The 23,793-nt window shown below is 46.6% G+C and overlaps 2 protein-coding genes across 3 annotated transcripts in view; both read left to right on the top strand.

The window, feature by feature from the left end:
* LOC142572825 (ATP-binding cassette sub-family F member 2) overlaps positions 1 to 8,266 on the top strand; it is a 38,755-nt gene extending 30,489 nt beyond the window's left edge. The window contains exons 11-14 of the mRNA XM_075682208.1: positions 970 to 1,080; positions 2,512 to 2,574; positions 4,896 to 5,024; positions 7,859 to 8,266. Coding sequence (XP_075538323.1) covers positions 970 to 1,080; positions 2,512 to 2,574; positions 4,896 to 5,024; positions 7,859 to 8,188 — 633 coding nt within the window. The 3' untranslated portion in view covers positions 8,189 to 8,266. The remainder of the gene's footprint in view (positions 1 to 969; positions 1,081 to 2,511; positions 2,575 to 4,895; positions 5,025 to 7,858) is intronic.
* A 12,840-nt stretch (positions 8,267 to 21,106) lies between these two features.
* Positions 21,107 to 23,793, top strand: part of Imp (IGF-II mRNA-binding protein) — a 68,143-nt gene continuing 65,456 nt past the window's right edge. For both annotated transcript variants that reach the window (XM_075682207.1, XM_075682206.1), the window contains exon 1: positions 21,107 to 21,431. In XM_075682207.1, the coding sequence (XP_075538322.1) occupies positions 21,254 to 21,431 (178 nt within the window). In that variant the 5' untranslated portion in view covers positions 21,107 to 21,253. The remainder of the gene's footprint in view (positions 21,432 to 23,793) is intronic.

Raw genomic sequence — 23,793 nt, 5'->3', positions numbered from 1 at the left:
AGTGCGTTCACGGAGTCTTACTGATGATAGCGTTGACTGCAGTGCCGTCGGCACGAGTGAGCAAATCCAACTTCCGCTTTGTCGCTGGCGTTGACGCAAGAACTTGAAGTATTTTTTTTGAGCGTTCATCTCCCTCTGCAGCAAATCCGCACGCTGCAACATTGCAGTGGCACGGCAAACGTGGCCGCTGTCCGGAACACACTCACTCATAGGCGAGCTGGCTAGGCCTACTTCGGCATCATTCACGGCTTTGGCATCACTTGCGGTTGGCGGCGGACGCTGTTTTCCGAAGGAATGGAACGCATCTGAAAGTTATAAGCTGATCGCTTCTTCTTTTTGCCATAGTTGTGCCTCCTAGCGAACTTTTCTGGTGGATTGGTCATCGTTGCGCATTCGTCGCAAACCTACGAGACATGCCGTCGCATCGTCTGCGGAATGGAGCAGACGTCGGGAACCTCGCGCCGCCAACCACAGCCCGCGTTTCTGATCACGCGCGCTAGTCGACGAATCGGATCGCGCATTCGGACTTTTTTTTTTTTTCGCAGATTTTAACATCACCGGTGAGCCGACACAGTCGCTTTTGGCAGGAAATTGGAGAAGAAAGGCTCCTCTTTCCAACGAGACCAAGATGGCTGCAATCGCATGCGTAGGAAAAGAGCTACGCGCCACGATATAAAGGGTTGTTTTTGCGTGGAATTCAGCTCACAGTGATGTTATAAATTGATATTGCAGGCAAAATACTCTTCCACGAGGTGTGAAACTTGGTGAATTAAAGGAACAGTAGTTGTAGGTACTGAAAATGTTATTTTCAAAAAATTGATTTTTTTCGAGCATTTTTTCGCCTCAAGACCCGTGTCCCCCCTTAAGTGCATCAGGCACATCAAGCACCTGCACTGCTTTGCAAATTTGTCTAGGGTTGCCTGGTCCAGATAGGTTGCACATGATTTAGTACCGGTGGCATTTGTGCAGCCCTGGATTTACAAGGATCTCGAGTTTGGCATTGACCTGGACACGAGAGTGGCCCTGGTAGGACCCAATGGAGCCGGAAAATCAACCCTGCTCAAGCTCCTTTGTGGCGAGGTGAGTTACAAGCTTGACATTCATTCAAGTTCATAGGTTTTCACTGTGAAATGAGGATAGCACGATACGCAGTGATTATGAAAATGCTTTTGATGTTTTCTTTCACCACCCTGGTCTGTTGTGCTGCCCACATTTCATAATTAGTCGGCAAGTCTTTCTATAGTGACGCCAGTCACCATTCTACAAGCCACTGTCACCTCCAGCACTCCTCACTTCCCCTGTACGCAAGACACAAGCTGTCTGCATGCCAATAGCAGAAGACAGCCTGCCGTTCATATTCTCAAGGGGACTGGCATGTATAGCAGAGACGCGGCAAATGAAATTCAGATGGAAAGTGTTGTGCCTGCATGCTAAGTGGCAGTGCTGACAGTGTAATTGGCGGTTGTCAGTTTGAATGGCAGACAGATCAGTTGGCTATGGTCACACTTTACAAAATTCAAGACTCCCATTGCACACACGAAGGGCCTGTAGTGCTAGCTACAGCACAAGTGACATGTAACACTCATGATGTAATTTGATCAAGCAAGCATAGTTCACACAGATGTGAAAGAATATCATTGATGCTTATACAGTTGCCGGCGGATTTTTCGGACTCCAAAACATTGGACTTGATGGATATTCCAGACTTCATAAATTCACTGTCAGGGTTCCCATAAAGCATTTCGTGACCGATTTTTCTGACAAATTTAGGCCCCAAAGTTCGATTTTCCAGACTAGATCACTCGTTCCGAGCCGCGCTACCCAATTCTTTTGGGCGCTGCCATGTATTTCCCACTAGCTTGGCCAGGCTTGACTGGCCAGTGGCCCACTCCATAACTTCCAAGATTGGGACGCGCACGCTTTCAGTAGACAGCATGCGACATCATCCAGTCTCGGAGGTCATGCCCGCTCTTCTTTGGCTAACAAAATGCCGCTGTAAGCCTAATGTATTTTATTTTTCTCGCTGAGCGAGTTTTTCGGGCTGTTCGATTTTTCAGACTATCTTTCGGTCTCCGCGAGGTGAGGAAAATCGGTCGACGACTGCAGCATGAGCAATGTGTTCTTGTACGGTGCACATAGCTCTCTAATGTGCACAAGGTTTGCAGTTCCCCACCGTAACTTTACAATTTCAGTATGAATAACTGAAGAGGCTTCAGCTGGTTTTAAACATGTTTATATATGTGCTCATTCTTCTTCTGTGTGCTGTGTACTACTTCTGCATAGTGTCCTACCTTTGCATTTGGAAAAGTGCACTTACGAAGCTTTGCAAAAGATTTGCTCGACAGGACTTTCTAGCCGCATTGGTCATGTAGTGGTGTTTCCCGCTGCACTTTCGTCTCGACCTTTCTGGCGTGAGCTTATTGCAGTGATTGTGCAGTGCGAGGGTTCCCTGGTGTTCTTCTGAAACCTAGAAAGAGCATTGGTTTTGATGCTGCTTTTTCTTCCACACAGCTTGTGCCTAACGATGGCTTGATCCGGACACATTCGCACCTGAAGATTGCTCGATACCATCAGGTAAGAAGGATTTCTTTTTTGTCTGTGTGCTGGGACCCGTATCAGGCATAACAGGCAGCACTGTAAAAAGGCTTCTCCCACTGCTTGCATTTGTGACCAAAAAATAGGGCATCACATTGAGAGACACAGATATGTGTCATGCATTTTGGTGTAAGATTAAGTCTCGTACAATTATGCAGCAAAACGTGACGAGATTATTATGTGGAAAGCGCTCTAGGTCTGGACCTACTTGTCACTGAATGAGCAGAGTGGCATAATTGTGTTGTCAGCGACCATACCGCACAGCTCGCACTCACAATCAAAATATGGTGCGTGACATCTGAGCAGCACAAATAATGTGAGAGTTGATGTATCCTGAAGTCCATAAGCTATAGCTGTATTGCATGAAGTGGTTATTTCGTAAAAAAGAAAAGCATTACCGGTCAAATACAACTTCACTACGAAATGCATGGAGTGAGACATATATGACCTCACTTCTTGCGTAACTTTAAAAGTTCCAGCCCGTGTCACTTAGCTTACAAGATGCCGAATTTCAGATGTTGCGAACCGCTTTTTGGGCTGCGATGGATGAGAACAGCTATCCACTGGCTGTTGTCAGGCCGGCAGAGCGGCCATGCCGATGCACCGGTTGCATGACCTGGTGACCCAAGTCCGCCTTGACTGCTCGCGCTCCCTCCCCCCTGCCTCCTCCACCCCAATTGAAGAAGCTTTTGATTTGTTATTTTACAAAGCTTTCTTTACATTTCCTTTACATCTCTATGCAATCCTTGGCTTTCTTTAGCTGTATTGTGCAGCTTGTTGGCCATTTTCAAATGCCTTGCAACTTACCAGAAGCCAGCAATTACCGTATTTACTTGCATAATGATCGCACTTGCATAATCATCACACCCCTGAATATTGTCGTCAAAATTCGATTCTTTCCCATGTAATGAATTCACCCCAAACTTGCCATGGCTATGTCGTGTGCCAAGTCTAGCTAATAATGATTGCGCTTACCATCTGTAGAATGCTATGCAAATGACTCTTCAGACATACCAAGCGGTCTGCACACACCAAACATTCTTATTAAGCAGATGCCCCGTTTAATTCCTTTCATTACTTCCCATACCTCCATGAAAAAAAAAAAAAGCGACAACCAAACTTGCCTTGGCTTTATTATTTGTGGGCCCTATAATGGTTGTGGTCAACAGCAAGAAAGGCGCCTTTCAATTCTTCTCGTCTGCACTCGTGGATACGCAACAAATCACGAGCAGCAACAATAGCAGCCACGTTTAGACTGATACGTTAGAAGTGTACCCTATTAATACGCCGACGCTTGTAACACATCTAAGAATTCGCTCACCCTTAGCGGAAACGTGCCGTATTAGGATAGTAGTCAAGACAAATGCCGCAGTTTCCGCAGCATGCCTACCGTGTGTTTCTATGTCACTGGCAGCTAAGCATGCCCATCTCTGTTTGTCCCCTCATAGTGGATATGGCGACGTTATTGCCGCAGACTTGCCGATGTTAACGATATTATTCATTACTGATACAGAAGAAACTGTTTCAATGCGCGTAATGTACTCGCAAGAAGAAAAAATCGTGTTCGGCTTGCTCCGCTGGTCGCCGTTTTTGTTTTGGTGTCCCTGCACTGTTACAGCGGCAGCCGCCTGTTTGTTGACCTGTTGTCATCCCGCAGCAAATGCGGGATGAGAAATCTAACACGCATAATGATCGCACCCCTGAATATGCGGCAGTTATTTTGACAAAAAATTCTACCATTATACGAGTAGATACGATACATGTGACCCAGTCTTGCCCTGTCAGCAAGATAAACAGAATTTGCGTCTGTAGGTAGTCTTATCTCCGTATTCCACTCCTTCCATCGTTTTCAGCACCTGATCACAATTCGAACGTTTTCTACCTTTGAACCCGTCAGATAGCACTATACACAGCAGCTTTACTGCCACATAGAAGAGGAAATTGATCCCTTATCTTGTTTTAATTGTGTCTTTATCACCACCGGGCAGCAGCTAGGATGGAGCAACAAAACTCGAGATAACCAGGCAGATATCGAAATGTCAGCATTCGAACACTCGAGTGCATAGCCCACTGCCTCCAAAATATGCTCAAAACACGCATGCCAGTGATTCAAATCTGTGTTGGTGAATGGGAGTGCTCCCTCCACGCCATGTGACTGCAGTAACAAGTTACTATGGTATTGTCAATAAACTTGTGGTTCACATTTGCCTGGTTGTTGATTTTCTAGCAACCCTAGTGCTTTCTGTACCAGACTTGTACATGTGTGTGTGTGTGTGACATTATTCTCTATACCTGTGCAGCACCTGTCAGAGCAACTGAACCTGAACATGTCTGCTCTGGAGTACATGATGTCCAGCTTTCCAGAGGTTAAGGAGAAAGAAGAGATGCGCAAGATCATCGGCCGCTATGGCCTCACTGGAAGGCAGCAGGTGGGTGAGGCTGACTAGTTTTGTGAAGTGTGTCGGAGGAAGGGAGAGACGGGTGGGCAGTAATGGACCTGTGCTGTTGTTCAAAAATAGTGGCAATACAAATGAATGCTAATAAAGGATAAAGATAATTTCACTGCTAGAATAGTTGTGAAATAGTAGTTTACGGAACACAAGTACATGAAGCAAGAGTTCATGGAATGGGAGAGCAGTATCTCTCGTTTATTAAGGCCACATTGTTATTTGTCTATGCTCAGCAGTATTTGAACAAGGGAACCTGTCTTTGTCAGGACTCTGATGAAGACTTGTCAAATAGTTGGCTCCAGGCTAAGGAATTCCTTGTTCGACCACTGTCGATCTCTTCAAGCCTCGCGTCTTTTTGTGAGCCTGTCTAATTTGGATCTTTGGCTGCATGTCTTTTGTTTTTTGTTTTTTCACTCTGTCGTTTTGTTATAGCAGTTACAAGTAAACGCCAAGTTGATTATGTGACGCATGTGGCTTACTACTAGCTAATGTAGTAGGGGCACACCCTTTCTTTCCTCGCATTCCGTGCTACCAGTTTCAAGATGAGAAGAGCTCTTCAAGCAGAGGATTGAGGGTAAATGCTACGAGAAGCCTAACAGGGCCTTCTATATGAATGAATGAATACATCATTTATTAACACCAGACTTGTACGTAATGAATACAAAAAGATTGTACATTATACAAAAAGATTGTACATTTGACTCATCTTAACCAGGGAAATTGAGTCATTCCTACTAGCTGTCTGTTATCGCCAAACTGTGCCTTGTTATCTAGCATCAGGTTCCGATAAACTCTGAGGCGTTTGACCCTGTGGCAGCTGGGACTCTTCGCATTGCTGTCAAGCAATAAACTCAGAATTGGGGCATCACTGCTGAGGATCGACGCATGGGACCTGTGCTCTCAGGAAGAGCATTCTTATTGCAGTTGTGTTCTTCTGCACAGTCACCCCTATCTCCTTTCATTTCGTTCTAAATCTACCCTCGCTAACCCCTAGCCGGCACCCCTTTGTACCGACAGGCTGACTTGCTCACACAGCTTAGCAGTCCAATGGCTGAGCGCACTTTACAGGCTAAATTTCATCAGCAGCACTAAATTACAAAATTAAGCACAAAAATGTTACATGTATTCTTTGACTAGATAGAAACAAACGCCAAGAACCGCTTATGCTAGCGCACAGCGATCAGTATATTTAATTTGTTCTGAATATTCGTTTCAAAACTAATGCAAATATTAAAAATATAGTATTGAATGGTACTCTGAATTTTCACATTTTTGCACACCCCTACATTTAATTAATTACGTTTTATGTGAGTATTGTAATTCAAGTACTTTCTTGAATGTTTACATGTAACCAGTTGCTTTACTTATGAGACACTCTATAACAGGCAATGCAGCCTTGAACACTTGAATATGGCAGAAGCTACAGCGAAACGCATGCAGTCATGCCATGCAGCAACCTCGTGGATGCACATTTTCAGTCGGGCGAATGCAGCCGCTCAGTATTTGTTTCGCCATATTCACGCTGCACCAGATGTTGGGTAACAAAGTGAACTGGGGCTGCTGTAGCTCCATAGTTATGCCCACTTCGAATGTTGATGCCGGCAAAAACCTATGGACAATTTTTTTCATCTTTTCATGAGCCCTGCCGGGAGCACTTTCTCAGAGACTTGGCAACATTGAAGCTCTGCTCTTTATGGAGCATCCAGAAGCAACCATCGGGGCATTTAGTTAATACAATCATATGGCCAAGGTGCCCATATGTAGAAACACTGCCCTTCACTCCCACGCACATGTCAGACGAGTTTTCAGTGTCGACACTGATTTCCTCGCAAGAAAACGAGGGACGATGGCCAATGAAATTTTTGAAGAGCAACTGTTCGTGAACATAAACGTGTAAATGGCTGCAGAGGATGCACTGAAAGAGCCAAGCTCGTTCTACTTACCGTGTTTGTGCAATGTTGAAGTTTGGCAGGAAATTAACAGGAACGTAATCGATTACATTTCAATAATTGCTCAGTTACTTTCATGGGGCAGTAATTAGTCATTGTAATCAATAACATTTTTGAATGAAGTAATCGTAATCGGGGTGGGTTTTCTTCTTCTTTCCCTCTCTCTCTCTCTCTCTCTCTCTTCCTTTTTCCTGAAGCATGTACGAGTAACACAAAGCTGGCTCTATTGCTTAAGTGTGAAGAGATGGCTCTGGGAGCAAACAAATGAAGGAGGGACACTGTGGATGTCAGTGGCTGATTCCAAAGATGTCATACAAGACATAAAAATAAAGTGCATGTTTGCAGAACTCCGATTGCACATTGATTCTCTCATCCAACATGGGATAATCTCCTTGTGACCAAGAGGCATGTTGCATGACTTGCACATATAGTCAATTACTTGGTGAAGTTTGGACATGTCGAGTGTGTTCTTGTTTTATTTCACGTTTTACTTTATGATAATGTGTACATATATGGCTAACATGTACCATAAGTGTCATAAGTTCACACAGCATGGGATCTGTGAAAAGTCCTAGTATTTACATTGTCTGGGAATGCAGTGTGATATTGATATTTCCACCACATACTAGTGCATGCCGTGAATTTAGTGTAGTAGAGCTTTACTGGATGCCAACAGGCTGTTCAGAACTTCAACTTTTTCACAAAGCCCACATCCCATAACCTTCTGACTCCTCTTGTACTTCCCATTAAAGGCTTGCTTAAAGCCACGCCTCTGCATGTGCATATTGTATGCTCTTTTCTTTTTTTCTGTGTCAAATGTTGAGCAGAGACCAAATTTCACCCCCCTCTTCTCTCATGTCACAGATCTGCCCGATTCGGCAACTGTCTGATGGCCAGCGCTGCCGCGTTGTGTTCGCCTGGCTGGCATGGCAAGTGCCCCACCTGCTGCTACTGGACGAACCGACCAACCACTTGGACATGGAGACCATCGACGCACTAGCCGAGGCCATCGCCGAGTTCGACGGTGGCATGGTCTTGGTGAGCCACGACTTCCGGCTCATCAGCCGCGTGGCCGAGGAGATCTGGGTGTGCCAGCACCAGACCGTCACTAAGTGGAAAGGGGACATCCTCGCCTACAAGGAGCACCTGCGCAAGAGAGTTATGGCCGACGCACAGAACAACAGGCCCAAGTGACCAAGGGGAGGGGGGCTCTTACTAGAGTGCTGCCATTTTCTCAACAACAGAGATAATAAAATAAAACACTCACTTGTCCTGGCTGTCCAGTTGCATGGAATTGGGTATGCACGTTTGTCAAGGGTTCTGTTGCGAGGTTTGTTTGCCACACTGTTGCTCAGCTGCTGCCCAAGACTACAGAACACGCTGGCACAAGCCTGTAATATATTAAAAATGCAACAATTCATTCAACAGAAGAATACCGCCATGGTTGCCCAGTGGCTATGGTGTTGGGCTGCTGAGCACGAGGTCGCGGGATCGAATCCCGGCCATGGCGGCCGCATTTCAATGGGGGCGAAATGCGAAAACACTCGTGTGCTTAGATTTAGGTGCACGTTAAAGAAGCCCGGGTGGTTGAAATTTCCGGAGTCCTCCACTACGGCATGCCTCATAATCAGGAAATGGTTTTGGCACGTAAAACCCCATAATTTAATTTTTTTTAATTTTGAACAGAAGAAAAAACAAACTGAATTATAAGTTAACCTTCATTAGTGAATGTAACATCAGATTATGGATTTTTGTGTTAGGACACAAGAAGTTCAGGTCTCCAGCCACCTTCCTGTTACTTTGCCTCGATTTTTTCCTTTTTCCTAGTTTTCTGGAATTCTCCTAGCATAACCTTGTACCAACTAGCCCAACGAGCTACTCTCGTGAATAAAGAATGCAACTTGATAGGGCGAGTTAATGTGGCATGATCCACATTTTCCCAGAATCTAAGTGCCGCAAACACAAGGACAAGACAAATAATGGCACACAGTGCTGGCTCACAGTTGGGATTGATACCTGTGCAGTTAATCCTAAGAAGGGGGAAAAACTGCATATCTTGCGTATACCATTTCCCAATAAGTGCTGTCTCCTTTAATTGCGATTTCGTGTTCGCACTGCTTGACCACAGTGGCAATAGATTCACAGTAGAACCTCGTTCACACGTGTAGGTAAAACTCAAAGGAACATACTAACTGCGAAAACGTAAGAACCAAACTAACTAGAGAGTTTGACAGGCAAGTGTATTTGGCATATGCGTAAGGCAAAACGTTACGAACGAGGCGCGTCGAGCTAGTGGGGCTTCGACCGCTCGAGACACGTTTTGTTTTCCTGTGGCGCAGTGTTTAAAGACGGCGACGTTAAAAAAATTGAGCTGGTGGGCGACGCCGGATGCCGCCGACGCGAAACGTGGCGCTCGCATCGCGCCGCCTGCAGCGGGGAGCGGCGGCGCATTTGGCATATCGCCTATTAAAAGCGTGCAGTACGCTTTCAATGGCACCACGTGCTGCGAAGCAGATAGGCCAAGATGCATATCGCAATACAGTTGGCGGCGATAGCTGTGAATGCGGCGTGCGACAACCCTGGATGGGATTTGCTGGTGCCGGAATAGGAAACGGTGCGCGCCGGCGTTTTCACGCGAGACGGGCGGGCGAATATTGCGGTGAAGCTGCCGCGGTGGGCAGTGTTCTCGATCGCGCGCGCCTCGCGCATTTTTCCTTTGTTTACGAGGTCTACAGCGGCCGAAAAGCGTATCGTACGATCGCAGTTTGCGGTGTACAGAACATTGGTGCCGAAAAACCGTGTTTTCATACGAAACGGTAAAAAATAATCGTGGCTCTGTTGGGTAATTTTTTTGTGTTTGTGTTCCCGATCGCAAACGTTGGCGACGGGAAATCGTACGTAACGCGATCGTTTTAGCGAAGTCCTACTGCATCTTGCTCATTGTCAATGGTGTCGGGGTAAGCTTCCTTGCCATTGGACCTGCTGTGGAGTGCCATTTGTTTCAGGCCCAATAATTCGAGCATTAGGTTGCACACCTTTCCAGCGAGTTGACGATGACAGATTTACAAGCTAAAGCCCAAACCTGGTGCCGATGACGTCTTGCAAAGACTTCGCTCTCTCTATTTTACCTCGCATGTAAGGGTTTGCGCATTGCAAAAAAAAAAAAAAGAGTTGCCGATTGTGTGTGGCAACGTATTATGCGGTGATAACTGCTGGAAATTCAAACTGAATTCCGCACGGTCTTCTCGAAGCTCCTCGGCCCCGCTCCATTGGTGACGTGACGTAATTGCCTCGTGCAGCAACCAGAAATGAGGCGGGGTCGTGACGAAGGAAATGCTAGAGTATTGCACGGTGTGGTCGATACAATGGAAGGAAACCTTGCTACGCAGAAGGTAGCTAGCAACATGGCCCAACATTTCATTTACCTTGATCCCTACCACTTCATCCTTAATTAATAAAGAAATCACGCAGAAGCTTCGCTGGAGGTGCCGCGGGCATATGTTCTTGCGCGCCTACTTCGCCGTGAAGCTAGGCAGCACGAATGGAAATTCTCTCGCCGCTGCTGCCGCTCTTCATCACTGCAGCAATCTGACAGCAAGTGTGGCCGCCGTCGTCTAGTGAGATGTGTTCGTGTTTGCCTGTGCGCGCGTGACAATGGGCTTGTTAACTTAGTAAGTGAATGTTTACAGCAGTATATGCAGCCGATAAAATGACTAACGTTACTTTGTATAGCTATCTGATAATTTGTTATCGCAATCAGTGCTTCGCCTGTTGAGCTCATTTGACTTTTTCAGCGCTGCGCGGGCATCGGCTTATACCTCGTGCCAAGAAGCCATGCGCTTTAGATCGTGTTATTTCCGGAGAGTGAGTAGTGCAGACCGGGGTTTTTTTTTTTTTTTTACAGCGAAGCTGTTAAGTGCTGCTCTCCTCACTATCGTGTCCGCTGCAGACAAAGAAATCCCGAAGATAGTGCAATACCGCCGGGCCAACCCATGGCGGAAATCAAGCAGGCGTTAAACACTCCCCATACGTGAGCCGATTCCAAAGTAGCGGGTCGACCCTTGGCGGAGCTGAAGCAGGCGTGAAACACTGTTTGAGCCGGTCCCAAAGATAGTGCAGTGCCAGCCGACCTTTGGTGGAAATGAAGCAGGCGTAAACACTCCCCATACGTGAGCCGATCCCAAAGATAGTGCAATACCGTGTCGACCCTTCGCGGAAGTGAAGCAGGCGTAAACACTCCCCATACGTGAGCCGATCCCAAAGATAGCTGCCGGGCCGACCCACGGCGGAGGTGAAGCAGGCGTTAAGCGCTCCCCATGCTTGAGCCGATCCCAAAGATAGTTCAATGCCAGGCCGACCCACGGCGGAGGTGAAGCAGGCGTTAAGCGCTCCCCATGCTTGAGCCGATCCCAAAGATAGTTCAATGCCAGGCCGACCCACGGCGGAGGTGAAGCAGGCGTTAAGCGCTCCCCATGCTTGAGCCGATCCCAAAGATAGTTCAATGCCAGGCCGACCCACGGCGGAGGTGAAGCAGGCGTTAAGCGCTCCCCATGCTTGAGCCGATCCCAAAGATAGTTCAATGCCAGGCCGACCCACGGCGGAGGTGAAGCAGGCGTTAAGCGCTCCCCATGCTTGAGCCGATCCCAAAGATAGTTCAATGCCAGGCCGACCCACGGCGGAGGTGAAGCAGGCGTTAAGCGCTCCCCATGCTTGAGCCGATCCCAAAGATAGTTCAATGCCAGGCCGACCCACGGCGGAGGTGAAGCAGGCGTTAAGCGCTCCCCATGCTTGAGCCGATCCCAAAGATAGTTCAATGCCAGGCCGACCCACGGCGGAGGTGAAGCAGGCGTTAAGCGCTCCCCATGCTTGAGCCGATCCCAAAGATAGTTCAATGCCAAGCCGACCCACGGCGGAGGTGAAGCAGGCGTTAAGCGCTCCCCATGCTTGAGCCGATCCCAAAGATAGTTCAATGCCAGGCCGACCCACGGCGGAGGTGAAGCAGGCGTTAAGCGCTCCCCATGCTTGAGCCGATCCCAAAGATAGTTCAATGCCAGGCCGACCCGCGGCGGAGGTGAAGCAGGCGTTAAGCGCTCCCCATGCTTGAGCCGATCCCAAAGATAGTTCAATGCCAGGCCGACCCACGGCGGAGGTGAAGCAGGCGTTAAGCGCTCCCCATGCTTGAGCCGATCCCAAAGATAGTTCAATGCCAGGCCGACCCACGGCGGAGGTGAAGCAGGCGTTAAGCGCTCCCCATGCTTGAGCCGATCCCAAAGATAGTTCAATGCCAGGCCGACCCACGGCGGAGGTGAAGCAGGCGTTAAGCGCTCCCCATGCTTGAGCCGATCCCAAAGATAGTTCAATGCCAGGCCGACCCACGGCGGAGGTGAAGCAGGCGTTAAGCGCTCCCCATGCTTGAGCCGATCCCAAAGATAGTTCAATGCCAGGCCGACCCACGGCGGAGGTGAAGCAGGCGTTAAGCTCTCCCCATGCTTGAGCCGATCCCAAAGATAGTTCAATGCCAGGCCGACCCACGGCGGAGGTGAAGCAGGCGTTAAGCGCTCCCCATGCTTGAGCCGATCCCAAAGATAGTTCAATGCCAAGCCGACCCACGGCGGAGGTGAAGCAGGCGTTAAGCGCTCCCCATGCTTGAGCCGATCCCAAAGATAGTTCAATGCCAGGCCGACCCACGGCGGAGGTGAAGCAGGCGTTAAGCGCTCCCCATGCTTGAGCCGATCCCAAAGATAGTTCAATGCCAGGCCGACCCGCGGCGGAGGTGAAGCAGGCGTTAAGCGCTCCCCATGCTTGAGCCGATCCCAAAGATAGTTCAATGCCAGGCCGACCCACGGCGGAGGTGAAGCAGGCGTTAAGCGCTCCCCATGCTTGAGCCGATCCCAAAGATAGTTCAATGCCAGGCCGACCCGCGGCGGACACAGCTTCGATGGTCATCCTTCTTCACAGAGTGGAAGGGCACTGAGTCTTTTATTTTTTTCTCCTATTCTGGTACCAAAAGCTCCTATTCTCGCCTATTCTGGTACCAAAAGCTCCTATTTTCGCGAAGATATCAATTGTATCACAGATTTAGTATACACAGACTCTAGGGAAACAGCTGAGGCCACATAAGTAACTACCACAATGGCGCCTCCATGTTGCTACCTCTCATTCTGTAACGCTAAAAATTATCGAAATATGATGAAAGAACAAGCATCTACACTTAGTCCGTACGTATTGGCAAAGTGCGTAGTTCATTCTGGGTATTCGTGAGAAAGATCTGATGGCTATTAATAATATTTACGGCGCCTGAACTGGATGGCGCCACCATACCACCATACAGAGGAAGGCTCGGGATCTCGTTTGATTGCGCATCTCGACTGAATTGGCACATAGGTGTTCTGTGTTGGCACCTCGTCGTCTGCGCCCGCACAGCGTGGCAACGTGGCGGCGGCCTCGCGGTTACCAATTTCTTAGTGAGCTAGACCTACGTAGCGGGGAAAAACAGGCTGGTGAACAAGCTATTGGCAACTACGGCATCTATTCTAGGAACGCTAGAGGAGAAATGTTTGTAGAATTCGCGTAAAGGAATAAGCTGCGAATAATTAACACCTTCTTCAGGAAGCGTAGCAACAGAAAGCGGACTTGGAAAAGACCTAATGGTGAAACAAGAAATGAAACAGATTTCATACTTTCTGCTGATCTAAGCATAGTGCAGAATGTAGAAGTGTTAGGTAAGGTAAAGTGCATGCAGTGATCATAGGTTAGTGAGGTCTAGGGTTCACCTCAATACGAAGAGAGAAATAGTAAAATTGGTCAAGAAGAAACAGGCCAAACTAGACACAGTAACGGTAAAAGCAGACCAATTTAGGGGCTGGTGCTTGCAAACAAATATTAAGCCTTAGAACAGAGGGATGAAAATGACATTGAGGTAGTGAACGAAACTGTAACTAGACTGGCTTCAGGAGCAGCAATTGAAGTTGGAGGTAAGGCACCAGGGCAACCAGTAGGTGCGCCCTCCCAAGTAAAGAAGGAGCTCATAGAGAAATGACAAAGAATGAAAGTGTCCAACTCGAGCGATCAGATAGAATCCGTGGAACTGTCAAAACTGACCAATAAGGACAAAGTAAGGGATATTCAAAATTATAATGTGAGAAAGATTGAGGAAGCTGTAAAAAATGTACGCAGCATGAAATCAGTGAGAAGAAAACTTGGCATAGGACAAGCCAAGATGTATGCACTGGAAGATAAGCAGGGTAATATTATCATCAATTTCGAAGATATAGTAAAAGCAGCGGAATAATTCTATACTGACCTGCACAATACCCAGAGCAGCCACGATACCTCCATTGGAAGTTGTAATGAACAGGTTACAAAGGCTCCTTCTACAACTACCGATAAAGTTAGGAGAGCCTTGCAAGATATGAAACGGGGAAAAGCGGCAGGAGAAGTTGGAATAACAGTCGATTTAATCAAAGATGGAGGAGACATCATGCTTGAAAAGCTTGCGCGGCCCTTCATACGAAGGGTCTCACAACTTCAAGGGTCCCAGAGAACTGGAAGAATGCCAACGTTATGCTAATACACAAAAAGGGAGACGACAAAGAATTGACAAATTAAATGTCCATTAGCTTACTTCCAGTATTGTATAAAATGTTCACCAAGATAATTTCCTATAGAATAAGGGCAACACTTAACTTCAGTCAACGAAGAAAACAGTCTGGCTTCAGAAAGGGAAACTCTACAATGGATCACATCCATGTCATCAATCAAGTAATCGAGAAATCTGCAGAGTACAATCAGCCTCTCTACATGGCTTTCATAGTTTACGAAAATACATTTGATACAGTACCGATACCAGCAGTATCACTACTGGTATAACGTGGTATAGTTCACTGTAGCGCGGTACCATGATCAGACGCGCTGTCTCCTTAAGCCCCTTGAATAAAAAAAGTATAAAATAGAGTTGTGCAAATATTATTGTTTTTAATATGAATAGTGAGTGTCGAATACCGAACAGAATAGTCAAACGCAGACGCATATACTTAAAGCAGGAAGTTCCTGCTCTAAATATATGCGTCCAGCAACGCATATCTTGTTATACTTATGTGTACGCTTGTACTGACCAGTGAAATAAAGACCGCTCAGTGTTGGGTACTATTGCAATCATTTTAAAAAATAACATTATCAATTGCCATTAAGAATGTGCATGAATACCCTCTCAACATCTTTAGAGAGGGATTGCAAGTAAGCCTTCCAAGGATATATAGCTGCTGATTCAATGGTTAATTGCCTCTAAATAAGTGGTTATCGAAAAAGAAGTCGCAGTTTCGGCGGGAAGGCGAAGCATTTATTGCGATAGCAAATTAATGGACAGCTATACGAAGTAAATAGTAGTTTTATTGACCGTATAAACTTGTAAACATTCGCTAACTGTCTAAATTAACAAGCACGGTGTCACGAGCGCACAAGCAAACACGAACACGCCTCACTCGATGGCCGCGGAAACTCGCTGTCAAAATACTGGAGTGAGGAAGCGCGGCAGCAGCAGCAAGCGAACCTACCTTCGTACTACGTCTCGCATCAACGCGAACGAAGCCGTGAAAACAGCGCACGGCGGACTCAGGCCCCATCGGAGATGGCTTTCAAGATACATATCGGCCCGGGCGCGTGCGGCCGCCCGCGTCGCCCGGAGTGGAACGCGCGCACGGAGCCTTGCGCGCGACGGAAGACGGCGCGCTTCCTCCCCGCTTTCCTCCCTTTCGTGCGCGATCTTGAGCCGCGATCGCCGGCAGACCCTCGCATGCTTTCATTCGCACATACAGCATACGGCGCGTGGCGACGATTTTATCGCCCTTGGACTTCATACGGAACCTCAGGACGACGCCGACGGCAGAAATGCGATTGGAGTGTCCATATATAATTGCTGCCGCAATAACAAGGGCAGAAGTTGTGGAAAAAGAAAAAAAGGAATTCGCTGAAGGACTTGTGCCTCGTTATTGCATGTATGAGGGCTCGTTTTAGGGAAAATAAGAATGGGTGTGGCGTAAAGAGATGAAACTACTACATGACTACACTGCCGAATGCACTAAATGACGGACTACAAGCAAAAACCACAGATTGTCGCAGGTTGTCACAGTACGCAGGCTTCCGCTGTGAAACTGAAAAAAAACAACTTAATTACCCATTTTATTGCTGCATTTCTTCGAAAGCATTTGTCGTTGTTTCCCTTCTGATAATTACCGATACTTTGTTTAGCAATAACAGTCATTTGCTGTAAACTGCAAATAACAGTTTGCTGCAAAATGTTTGGCTGCCGTGAATGGAAGCGTGGACGCGCAGCTGTCGGCCTATTTGTGCCTAGGCCGTTGGTTTTGTTTTGTGTGAACGTTGCTCGAAAGCACCGAAAACACTTTTTTGTAGGGTGGACGTTACATTATAACAGTTTTGCGAAATATGGGTGAGCGCTACACATTGCGCACGGATAAGCATTCGCTTATACTTCGCGAAGGCTAACTCCGCTCTATTTTTATTGTCAGTGCGTTCCAAACGTTAGGATCCATTATTTTTTTGTTTTGTTTGTAGGGCATTTATTTGCAGCTGCTCTATAGAAAACGACATGCACAACGATAATGCAGCTGCGTGCTGAAGGCGCGTGTTTTTAATTCGCACATGGGACCCTGATATAGATGCCTCGAGTTTTATGTATGACCGAAAATTGAGGCGCGAAACCACATGAATAAAAGCGACTGGACAAAGAAGAACGTCGGCGATATATCTGCGACGCTAAGCGCAGCAATGGACATCGCTTCTTCTGGTGTATGCTACAGTGAATAAGCATGCAGGTTGGCAATTTCACTCCCATATATATATATATATATATATATATATTATATTACGTGCACGCGCAAAAGTGTGTCTGCGCACGCTCGCACCTTATTAAAAAGTGCGCCTGTCTTCTCTGAATAAACCGAATAGTGGCGAGTGGCTTTCATTCCTATCCATGGTCGTTTCTTCATGTGGTTTCTCGCCTTTTTCTGCCATAACTGTATGAACCAAGTAAGCAATGAAGCAACGACAAGCTTTTTATTTGAGCGCAATCACAACAAACAACAGTATTTCGACGAGCCGTTTAACTGCAAGTACAATAGCGAGCTTGCAATCAAAGCTACTACGCTTCTTTCTTTAATGCGCACTGTTATTTTTTATCGCTTAGCGCTAAACAAGTGAATGACGTAATACAAATAGGCTACGAGTACGTGCGCTAGCGGGTAATTCCACCGGGGACTCATTCGCCTCTTGCTTGGCGTAATACTACAACAAAAAGAAATTGAAGATTATAACCGTAAACTATATAGTGCCAATAGTCGCGCGATGACCGCGTTGCATTTACGATCGATGCGAACGCGTCCTAACGAATCCGTCAGCGCTATATGCGTGACACAGGGCGTGCTCACACTGATAACCGAGCTAGCACTTGCTTTCTGCAATATTCGTGAATATTACGTGCGCGAATTATTGTTCAGGCAAAAACACTACAGCCTTCTGTTGGCCTTATTCAGCGCATTTGCGCTGAAGAAGGCCAACAGAAGACCGTTTGCTGCATAAAAAGAAATTTATTTATTTATTTATTTATTTATTTATTTATTTATTTATTTATTTATTATACCTCAATGGTCCTTAAACGGGACATTACATGAGGGGTGGGCACATATTGAAAAACGTATGGCAGTGTGACTTGGAAGATGATCTTCGATGGCAGCTTTGAAAAGAGATATGTCACTGATGAGGGCGATGTCAAAAGGAAGGGTATTCCATTCATGGGCTGTGTGTAGAAAAAAGCAACAACATTGATACGTAGTGGAATGGGCGCGCGTGGTAGATACACAGCATTAGGATGTCAAACTGGTTTCTCTAAATTCATTTTTAACATTTATTTCTCCTTGGTTGTATACCCTCTTTTAACGTTCACCTTCATCCGACTGCTCGCTGGCATACTAGTCTAGTTATTGCACCATCTCCTTTTTTTTTTTGTATTTCTTTTACTTTGCGTTTATCGCATTCAAATACGAATTTCCTTTAGCTACCTCCTGCCAATAGATCCTTGGCCTATCCCCCTCTGTGGGAGCGAGCCATGACAGAGGATCATCATCATCATCATCATCATCGCGTGGCGGAAGAAGCGGTGGGCTGGAATGATGATTTGGTCACCTCTGGGATGTGAATGAAAGAACCTAAAAATAATAAAAAAAAAGAGACGAGCATTCTTGCGGCGGGAGGTGAGCGAGGGAAGACACAACCGGGATTTCAAGGCTGAAACACTTGTGTTATATTGAGGTTTTATATGCAAGTAGTTTGACTGAGGGAGATGCTGAACACACGTTGCAGCGTAGATAACCTATAGTAATCGGTTGTATGAATTAGTTAACTGATTGATATGATGGGTCCGAGATAAGCCACTCGATATATGCACTCCTAGGTGTTTAAATGTTTCACAATGTTAAAGTGGAGTGGTTAAGGGAGTACGAAGGTACTACATAACGACGACATCAGTGAGATCACACGGGAGAACACCCACTGACATTGAGGGACATGCACCATTTGCTGCACCATGCCTGCATTTGGAGGAGGTCTTCCTGAAGAGCGGAGCAGCCTAAAGCATTTGTTATCTGTCGGCATAAAACGAAATCGTCCGCGGAACGGCGTATGTTTGATGATAAGTGGAAGGTCATTAATATATATGAGAAAGAGGAGAGGCCCAAGGACAGAGCCTTGGGGCACACCGGATAGTACAGGAGACATGATCCTGGAGATCGAGTTAGCGGAAATAAACGGAAGCCGATCGGTTAGAAATTCACGGATCCAATTAAAGATGTCTGATTGAAGATTAAAATGCGAGAGTTTATGCAGGAGAAGAATATGCGACACTTTATCGAAAGCTTTTCCGAGATCCAGAAAGAGAGCGCCAGTGGGGATATGTTGCGATGGATATGAGAACGCAAATCGTGTAGGAACAGAGCAAGTTCAGTGTCGCAAGAATAAGCTTTGCAAAATCCGTGCTGGTTAGGGCGAAAGAAATTGACAGATGACAGGAAAGTGGCAGTGTGGGAATGTATAACGTGCTCCATCACTTTCGAGCAAACACTGGTGATGGTAATTGGACGGTAGTTGCTAGGATTTGTACGGTTGCCTTCTTTAAAGATGGGAGTTATGTTACCAATTTTCCAGTCAGTGGGGACTGATCCAATTGGGAGAGACTGTTCAAATATTAGTGTTCTTGTGCCCCTGGTCCGCCTAACAAGGCCCACGACACTGCGCCAAGAGTCCGTTCACACAACACACGCCGAGTACACGCCAAAAAATGTAAGCGGAACATGTGTTACTGTACTAGTAGTATAAGACACACCAACGCAGTAGACACGAGTTCAATGTGGACTAAGACAAAGAGCAAACTGCGAGGGCGAGCGACGAGCGGAAGTGCGGGCGGCGAGGAGTCATGGGAAGGAGCATTCTGTCTGGTGGACACGTCCATTTCGTCTGCTTCTGAATTTCTGATCGACTAAGATGGGATACGCGGGCGAAGGAGACAGGCGCCCCCAGCCACATCATAACTTCAGCAGCCGACGAAATGGACAATTACAGCTAGAATACCACCGCTCCCCCCTCTCCCCCCCCACCTCCCCACGTGCGCCGTCGCAGTTTTCGGACGTGACAGCCGGAAAACGTAATAACCGGGAAGAGAAACGTACATACCGGGAATTTTATGGAAAGTAGACGTTATTGGCGCGTTAGAACCGGGAAAACTTAACAAGCAGGAGTGATTCAACGGGTTTCTATACCGTATTTTAATTGTGGTGAAAAATAAACTGGGAAATCGGAAAACCTTACGAGTTGGGTGCTCCAATTAATAACTTCGTGCGCGGAAGATCCCACGCGGAAGTCCGCTCTGCAATGAACGCACGACGTACGTTTATTATTTTAGTTATTGAACAAGATTCTCAGAAGCAGTCACCAGGATTTTTTGACTCATTAATATACGACCAAACAAATATAGGAAGAAATTACCCGCATGTGCATAAGAATGCATTTTTATTTTCTGTCCACTGACGCTCATACATGACATGTGCTTACATGTGTCATGCGTCTGTAATAGGCGCGCACACGTACGATCTCTGAGACTGCGCTTATAGATACTCTGTTCAAATCGGCTATAGTGGAAGACACCTGCTACAATTTCTTCGCATTACTATAATTCGTTACAGCAAAAATTCCGTTTCGTATACGCGTAGCACGCACCGCTCCGCAGGCATAATTTCTCTCACTGCTACAATTTGCCAGCAGCAGCAGCAGCAGCAGCAGCAGCAGCAACAACAACAACAACAACAACAACAACAACAACAGACATGTGTACTCATTGTATATGCGTTTATTTCGCTGGTTTTCATCTTAATCCAATTAGCCTTACTGAGACTAGCGGTCACAGTGCACGCCACGCGTTCGCGACCAGAACATACTACATCGCATACTACAAACACAAAGGTGCACAAATAATAGGTAATTTGACGTGACCTCACGTCTACACGTTGTAGTTGTAATATATGCAGTTATTGCGCAGAAAGCGTCGCAGATAAAAAATAACTGCATTTCGAAACGCGCGCACTGAGACTTCTATGACCGGAGCACTTGCTGGTCACGGTCACTTGATATCATTACCGGCTAAGTGTTCTAAGTTGCTCGATACAGCATTGGTTGGATGCCTATTTTCTGACGGTCTACGGAACGTACATTTTACTGAGGACGGTCGGGGAACGGGGCGACGAACGGTAAATTCAAATGATGTCTCGCAGCGACTGGTATAGCCATATGCTTGCAGCAGACGCCACAGGCAGTTTCGGTTGTAAATCCGTTATCCGCGACAGCTAAACTGTCCTCTCTCCACGACGAAGCTACATGCGCCGATCAGACTTAAATTATATTATAATATTGTATTTTACTGAAGTAAAAACTTCTTAAGCTTATTTTTTGCAACTTACATTAAAGAAGTTTACAAAGTGAAACCTATTTTTCTTTTTGGTCACGTGGGTTAATGCGTGCCACGTTTTAGACTGCTCCAAGAGGGTGGCGATCGACAACGTGAGGCGGCACTCACACGAGCATATTTCAGTGTACCGTCGGCGTGTTAGTTTTTTTTTTCTTTTATTATTCTTTTCTTCTTGTTTCCCAACCCCAAAAACTGTCTCAAAACTGTATCCATAGATCAGTGTCCTCACCATGAACAAGCTCTACATCGGTAATCTACCGGCGGACGTGAACGAAGGATCTATCCGAGAACTGTTTCACGAGCAAACCGGCGCCGTTCCCAAATCTGTGCTCCTGAAGAAGGGGGGCTATGCTTTCGTCGAGTGTGCCGACGACTTGGTGATTAGCAAGGCCATCGAAGCCCTGAACGGTGAGACGTCGTGTTTATGCGCACTTAGTTGACATTATGACTCTAAGAAGCGCGTGCGGCAAGTGTCTCGTGCTGCCAGTTTACATTTTTAGTAGGGTTCGTGTTAGGAGGGCCGAGGAAACTCTGGTTGCATGAACTCGGCTTCAAAATGGCGCCTAATCTAAATTCTCCGGCCGGCGTGGCCAGGAGGTCGCATGTTGTCGCTTATTCATTGATGACGCGTTGCGACGCTTGCGTCCGCGGTGCGCGGCGTTAGCGCGAGGCCCGCTGACAACGTGACCGTTGGGCGTACTATCGGCGCGTGCTGTCGGCACTGCTTTTGCCGCAGCAACGCAACCACGCTCACATGGTTATTGCGGTTAGGCTTAGCGAAAAATTGTGGGGAAATAGAGCTAAATTCGGCCGCGACAGACGATGCGGCGGCGAAAAGCGAGCTCGATGAGCGCGCGCTGTTACCGTTAGTTGCGCGAAATGGTTGACCTAGTGCTTATTGCCGCTTTTTTTACGTGCGCGTTTGTGTGTACCAGCGTGCATACTCGTTGGGAAACGCCGGTCGCTGAGCGGCGCTGAATCTTCGGGTGCTTATTTTAGAGGCAACGACCTTAGAGGCGCTTCTCATTTCATGCTCGTGTTTGGTTAGGCGGGACTCGCCTACTTCATTTTTTTAAAATCCTGCGGCGTTTTATGCAGAGGAGCGTCTCATATTCGCCGCGTGTGCTCCTCAAAAAGTCTCCTGGCGGCGACCTTCATAGATATGTTTCTGGTTTGCTATAGTAAATGTGCTGTACTTTCGAGATAATCGTTAAAAGGAAGATAGAAGAAAGGATACCACCCCGTTGTAAGTCACTGCGCGGTAAGCTTTCGCCTCGGCTAGGCATCTTTCATTTTACAAGTGGACTGTCGATAAGATGACATACTAAGCGCGATACGTGTCCCTCCTTTCCGCGATTCCTCTTGTAACTGATACGAAGGAAACGCGTGGGAGCGTTGATAAATTGTCGCGTCAAGATTGGTTAGCGTGACAGGTCACAAAAATCTGCCTCGAAGGGGATAGCAAAATGTTCTTCCAGCCAGACCGTCGCGCGTTCTTTCACATGTCGACCAGAATACTTCAGGACCAGCGTGCTTTTGAAGAGGCGGTGTATTTGAACAGCTAAGTGCAAAAATTGATGCAATTGCATGGGCGATTTATCGTGGGGTAATTATTAACGACGTATTTGGACTTTTAGTAGTCGCCTCCATGATGAAACGCAGATAAGACAGGCACGTGTCATGTTTTTCTTTTTTTTTGCGAACAAGGAAATTTATCTTTCTCTGTACGAACATTTAAAATTTACACGATCGTTCAACTGACCCGACATATTTGTAGTTTTAAACTAACATGTACCACTTGTCTGCTGAGCTAAGTACTGTTTGAAGCGTTGGGCTAGCCATACGAAAAACTATAGAAGTTGCAACTTTCTCGTGTGTTGTCTGGTCGTTGCCTGGATGGTCATCAGCAACTTCTGTCTATAGAACCATATGTGAAAAGTTCTTTGGGTAGCGGAGAAGTCGCAGTGCACACCAATAACACCGTGATGGAGCCCTTGCCTTTGTTGCGGTCTGTGTACCGATGCCATGACCAGTATGTATATTCCGATATATGCTGTTGAGATGTGTGTATTCCATCATTGGAAGATATCTAAAGCGCTGTGCAAACGCACCTTAATGGGCACTGTCTCTCAAAATTGCTGGCCACCTGTTACCTATTGCCACCAGATATGTAAGCTGGTCTTGTTAAGACATGCTTTTGTTAGGGTACTGTCAGTACCATGTGTGTAGTTTGTTTGGCATCTATGATCGACAAGGGTTGTCACGATCATTGTCGCATATTGCTGGGGGCAAACACTACAGCGACAGTTCTGATTGCAAGAGGCTGGTGGTCCCTTAGTGCAAATCTTGTGCGGTCTTATTGCAGAGCTCAGTAGGCCTCCTCCGAAGGGACGTCAGAGAAAGATATTAAGTTACATCAGGTCAATAGATCATGCTTCTAGAATTTCGAATTCGTCATTGATGACACGGCATGCCAGCAGGGACTTCCTGAGGAACCTAAACTCCATTGATAATGAGCTGTATTGATCAATTAGATCCTTGTAATGAGAGACCGTGGAAAACCTCTGGCATTACTTTCTGGAATGATCTGCACAATTAAGCTAGCAGGAACTCGTGGTGAAATCTAGAAATTCCTGCACAAGTTTCACATGCAGACATCAAAGAAATTTCCACACAGACATGAGACTTTGATGTCTTTGCGGGGTTAGTTACTGGTAAAGGAATAATACATTGCATTTAAGAGCATGCCAGCAACCATGCTGGCAATTTC

This window comes from Dermacentor variabilis, chromosome 2, assembly GCF_050947875.1.
Source record: "Dermacentor variabilis isolate Ectoservices chromosome 2, ASM5094787v1, whole genome shotgun sequence".
NCBI classification, from domain to species: Eukaryota; Metazoa; Arthropoda; class Arachnida; order Ixodida; family Ixodidae; genus Dermacentor; species Dermacentor variabilis.
The sequence above is the reverse complement of the archived record's forward strand: the minus strand, read 5'-3'. Positions and strand labels throughout refer to the sequence as shown.